Here is a 5,177-nt window from a genome sequence, read left to right as displayed (position 1 = left end):
TTCTCTTCCCGGACTCTGCATCATATATAGTGGGTGTGATGATGTGTAGGACCGATATGTCCATCGGGTTTCGTCGGTCTGACATGTATGAGCAGGGGTATCCATAGAGGTAGGCATGCGAGGTAATCAGGTGATATGCGGCTGTGCGTGTGTGGGGCTGCGGGTGTATAGTGAAGGTGGTGCATGAGAGGCGATGCTGGTGATGGTGAAGCTCGTGCGTGTGAGGTGATGGTGGTGATGGTGGTGGTGGTGCGTGTGAGGTGATGGTGGTGATGGTGATGGTGGTGCGTGTGAGGTGATGGTGGTGATGGTGATGGTGGTGCGTGTGAGGTGATGGTGGTGATGGTGATGGTGGTGCGTGTGAGGTGATGGTGGTGATGGTGATGGTGGTGCGTGTGAGTTGTCAGTTGGTGTGGCCGCTGCACCAAGTTTGATTGTAACTTTGGTCTCCCGGCCCAGTCGCAAGGCAAGTGCAAGGCACCGCACCAGGCGAGCAGTGGTGGCCATTGCGACGACGTACAAGCACCATACGCACCTCGGCGAATGCAAGCAGCGACCCATCACCCACCAACACCAAGGACGGAATGCGAATACAGGGATATCTAAGTGATGGCGCCGTGCAGAGTGAGTTCCACGAATGAGCACAGCCAAGGCGGCGTACACAACACGCAGCGCATACAACACGTGGGCATTCTAGCAAGCGATCGCAACAACTCAACCCCCACAAACACACAAACACGTGCGCTCACCCTGCTTCTCCGGGTGTGAAGACATCCACCAAAGTCACGTTGGCTTCGCAATCTGCAATCACCGCTCGAATCTGCTCATCGCGAGTGCAGTATCCAGTCCCCTTCACGTACGACTGGTTTCCTACCAGGCAGATAATGGCATACATGTGGATTAGTTGAGTGATTGTGTGCGATTGCGTGTGCGATTGCGCGTGCGAGTGATCGTGTGTGTGTGTGTGTGTGTGTGTGTGTGTGTGTGTGTGTGTGTGTGTGTGTGTGTGTGTGTGTGTGTGTGTGTGTGTGTGTGTGTGTGTGTGTGTGCGTGTGCGTGTGCTTTTGTGTGCATGTGTGTGTGTGTGTGTGCGTGTGTGCGTGTGCTTTTGTGTGCATGTGCGACTTTTGTGTGTGCGATTGTGTGTGCACCTGCGATTGCACATTTTGCAACTCACACACGCATACGAGTACACAGAGGCATACATGCGTACACACACGCTCACACATACACAACTGCGCTGCCTTCTTGATGGCAGGCACATGGTTCAAACGCCAATGAAAACCTGACGTGAATCGAGGGCATCCGACGAATAGCATCGCCACTGCTTTGGTCCATGCTGTGCATTTGTGTCGAAGCGCGCATACAGTGGCAGCGGATGGTTGTGTTCCTCCAACGCGTGTAGGCACTGTCACAACATACCACACAACAACAGCGTTCAGTGAGTGGGTGGTTGCACGAGATTGCTTGTGTAGGGCATCACGGAACACACAGCACTACAAACATGAAAGTGAAAGTGCTAGTCGCACACACACCACGCATAAGTGTGGAATGCAAGACAAAGACGCATATACATGCATACACGATCACACACACACACACAGACAACCACACACCACGCGTATGTGCAAGCACAAACACGCGCGATGCAAACACGATAACAAGCACGCAGCACTACTGTGTTGCTACATACAGGTGCGTTCTCAACGGGGCTGTTGCAGTAAGCATCCATCAACTGTTGGCACTTCTCAGGAACGCGAACAGCGCCACTGCCAACTGCAGCTCCTTCAGCTGTGTCGGCAGCACTCAACACACCACTGACCAACACAATCACCACCAGTGACACAAGCATCACCACCACACCCTGCTGCTGCGTCATCATCGTTGTCACCCGTCGTCGTTGTAGAGGAATTGCTGTATTTTCTACTATTTTTCGTATTGCCAACGGCGCACCTGCGAGTGTCACGCCTTTTGATTTGAGGAGTCAGGGTTGCGGCTGTCCACATTGAGGCCGACACAAGTGTGGAGTGTGGGAAGGGAAAGGACACACCTCACACACGCACGCACACACACACACACACACTGACATACATCAATTACCACGTCAGAGAGGAACACCATTCAGCAAGCCGACACATACACACAAATAGGATTGATTCGGTTGTGTGGTGGCGGCTGTGCTTTGGCGCATGCGCATTCATTATTGGTTCGCAAGCAAGCAAGCGACTGGGGTGACAGTGCGTGTGGTGTGTGAAGGCATTTCGCTGAGCGCGTGAGTGAGTGAGTGAGTGAGTGAGTGAGTGAGTGATATACAACAGCCCAAGCCTGCCCCCTCGTTATTCGTGGCCACCATGGACTTGGGACCGCGTGAGCAGGGTCCCGAGACGCCGCCGCGCGATCGTCGTCCGACGCAGGATCATCTAGCACACACGCCATTGGACCAACTCTCCGATGAGCTGCACGCCCGTGGCCTGGACGCCTTGGTATGTGTCCGTCCGCTTGATTACCTGTTCGCTTGCTTGTCTTTGCCCCTTCATGCATGTCCGTGTGTGGGTGTGGGTGTGCATATGTGTGTGTATCTTTGTGGTTGTCTGTGTCTGTGTCTGTGTCTGTGTGCGTGTGTGTCATCTGTTACCTGACTGTGTGATTTGTCTGCGCAAGTCATGATTCGTTGGCGCCTGTGGTTTCATATGTGCATGCACTCGCGTGTTCCTTGTTCAGACGAGCCCGCCAGTGCGAAGGCGACGATTTACAGACCAGGTGTTGATCAGACACTCCAGCATAACCAGACACATGCACACATTCATACATATGCACACAAACATCTTCCCGCATGCACGATGTCTTGCTCTTTTCCTTCTGCCCGCTTTCCTCTGTCCGCTGTCCCTTGCTCCTCCTGTCCTTTGAGCTCACACGTGACTCTCCGCCCACGTGCTGTTCTGTTGTTGCAGTACCTGAAACCATCCAGCAGTGAGGGGTGCCTGACCTCCCTTCGCGAGGCAGCCGAGGCAGAACCGGCAGAGGGCACACAAAAGGCGGCAGAGGAGGGGTTGGCGCCAAGGCTAACCCGCCCAGCGCGCACGCTCTTCTTCCGCATGAAGGACATCATTGGCGAACTGACCAAGCCCGTGCGCATCCGCGACACGAACCTGAAACTGGAGCGCGACGCAAACGACGCAAACAACTCCATCATCTCCTACATCGATGATGCCGGCAACCAGGGGAGCTGCCACGTTTGCGACGTCGTCTGCATTCGGTGAGCGGTGCTGGACTTTACTGTTGTGATGTGTTGAAACGACGAGCAAAACACCACCATGTCACCATTCAGTTGAGTCACTCACACACACACACACACACACACACACTCACACACTCACTCACACACTCACACACTCACATTCACACACACGCGCGCGCGCACACTCACTCACACTCACTCTCTCCCAATGGTCAGGATGGACATCTACTCGGAGGCGACGCGCAAGGACATATTGGGGCAGGCGATGATTGTGAAGAAGACGTCTGGTCTGAAGCACAGCGAGTGGCTGGATTGGCTTCGCTCGGTGATGTTGCTCATGCTGCTGGCGCGCTTCTTCAACCACTGCTTGGGCCCCGCCAGCGCCGTGCTGGTGACGCTGGTGATGGTCGTCAGTCGCATGCTCAGCCTGCACCGCCTCCTCCACAGCGAAGTCAACACGTTCTTCAGCCACTACGAGCCCGTCCTGTTTGGGCTCTCCGCCCTGGACTTTGTCAACATGGTGCTGTGCAAGATCAAGTTTGGGTGGACCTTGCACATCCTCATCCTCTTTCTCCTCGTGTTTGCCGCCTTTATGGAATGGCAGCGCTTCATGCGCATTTTGAGCCTGCCTGAACGCGTTCGACTCGCGGAGCCCTCCTACCCAATCATCATCACGCTCGAGGCATCCACGTTTATCAAGACGCGCGCCGACTTTCTCACCGTCTGCCGCGACCGTATCGCCTACGTGGAGGTGTTCCCCTACTGGGTGGAGGTGGTGCTGAGCGTCGCGTGGCACCCGGAGCTGTACAACAGCGTCACCGTGCGCAGATACATTGCGTACTTTATGACGTTTGCCATGCCCATCATCAACCTGTTTTACGTGTCGAGCCTGTTTCTCCCGATCATCACCAGCATCTCGCACGACCTGCTCAGTCGCGCGCGCCGCGACCTTGCCCTCCGCTTTCTCTCCTCTGCCGGCCGCTTCCTCTTCTCCTTCCTCCCAACGCCAGGCCTTCCTCTCGTGCGTACCCGTGCATGGTGTTGGTGTTGTTGTTGTTGTTGTTGTTGTTGTTGTTGTTGTTGTTGTTGTTGTTGTTGTTGTTGTTGTTGTTGTTGTTGTTGTTGTTGTTGTTGTTGTTGTTGTTGTTGTTGTTGTTGTTGTTGTTCGTGGTTCAGCTGAGCACACCCCTTCCCCCCCCTACACCCTGCTTGCCGCCTGTGTTGTCAACAACGTTTCTCTCGGCTCACCACCCACCCTGCCATTTCTCTCTCTGTGTGTATCTGTGGGTGTATGCACGGCAACATCCGTGTCTACATTTGTATGTGTGTGTGTGTGTGTTGTACGTGCAGGTGATTGAGAATGGGCTGCGGGCGATGTACCGGCTGGTGTCCTCATCGCTCTCCGCGCTGTCCTGGTTCAGCTCCTATCTCTCGCCGTTCGATGCACTGTTGACGCAAATCCGCATTCGCTTCTCCTTCCTATGGAACCTCACCCTATCCGACTCCCTCAAGAACGGCCTGTACCTCCTCCTGTCCACATTCAACACGTGCCTGCAGGCATTTATTCCGCTGCTGCGCGTGCTCAACAGCATCTACGCCCTTGTGAAGCGTCCGCTTGACGCCGTTCGCTCGTTCATGCGCACGCTGGCGGTGAAACCCGTGTCGGAGATCAAGGCGATGGTGTTCAGGGCCTGGCTGATGCTGCTTGGGCGGCAGCGGGGCGGAAAGCCCGCCGAGGAGTACGTTGTGGGGCGCAGGGGCGATGCACAGGAAAATGCGACACCAGCGACACCAACAGCAGCAGCAACGATGGCAACGACGGGCGATGAAATGGTGACTATGGGGACAGTTTCCCCAGCACACGAGGAAAGCGCGAGTGACACTGCTGGTGGTGCTGGGAAGAATATTACAAGCACGGATGCAGCAGCTGGAGACGTGT

General features: G+C 55.1%; 2 protein-coding genes across 2 annotated transcripts in view; one reads left to right on the top strand and one right to left on the bottom strand.

The window, feature by feature from the left end:
• PTSG_04204 (uncharacterized protein) overlaps nucleotides 1–1,903 on the bottom strand; it is a 5,678-nt gene extending 3,775 nt beyond the window's left edge. The window contains exons 1-4 of the mRNA XM_004995043.1: nucleotides 1,694–1,903; nucleotides 1,291–1,408; nucleotides 750–870; nucleotides 536–602 (exon numbers count right to left, since the gene is read on the bottom strand). Of these exons, the coding sequence (XP_004995100.1) occupies nucleotides 536–602; nucleotides 750–870; nucleotides 1,291–1,408; nucleotides 1,694–1,882 (495 nt within the window). The 5' untranslated portion in view covers nucleotides 1,883–1,903. The remainder of the gene's footprint in view (nucleotides 1–535; nucleotides 603–749; nucleotides 871–1,290; nucleotides 1,409–1,693) is intronic.
• Nucleotides 1,904–1,930: 27 nt separating this feature from the next.
• PTSG_04203 (uncharacterized protein) overlaps nucleotides 1,931–5,177 on the top strand; it is a 4,329-nt gene continuing 1,082 nt past the window's right edge. Inside the window, exons 1-5 of the mRNA XM_004995042.1 lie at nucleotides 1,931–2,483; nucleotides 2,722–2,760; nucleotides 2,952–3,256; nucleotides 3,455–4,259; nucleotides 4,589–5,177. The exon at nucleotides 4,589–5,177 is cut by the window's right edge and continues 1,082 nt beyond it. Coding sequence (XP_004995099.1) covers nucleotides 2,352–2,483; nucleotides 2,722–2,760; nucleotides 2,952–3,256; nucleotides 3,455–4,259; nucleotides 4,589–5,177 — 1,870 coding nt within the window. The 5' untranslated portion in view covers nucleotides 1,931–2,351. The remainder of the gene's footprint in view (nucleotides 2,484–2,721; nucleotides 2,761–2,951; nucleotides 3,257–3,454; nucleotides 4,260–4,588) is intronic.

This window comes from Salpingoeca rosetta, assembly GCF_000188695.1.
Source record: "Salpingoeca rosetta unplaced genomic scaffold supercont1.9, whole genome shotgun sequence".
NCBI classification, from domain to species: domain Eukaryota; class Choanoflagellata; order Craspedida; family Salpingoecidae; genus Salpingoeca; species Salpingoeca rosetta.
This window is presented reverse-complemented; position numbering and strand designations above follow the sequence as displayed.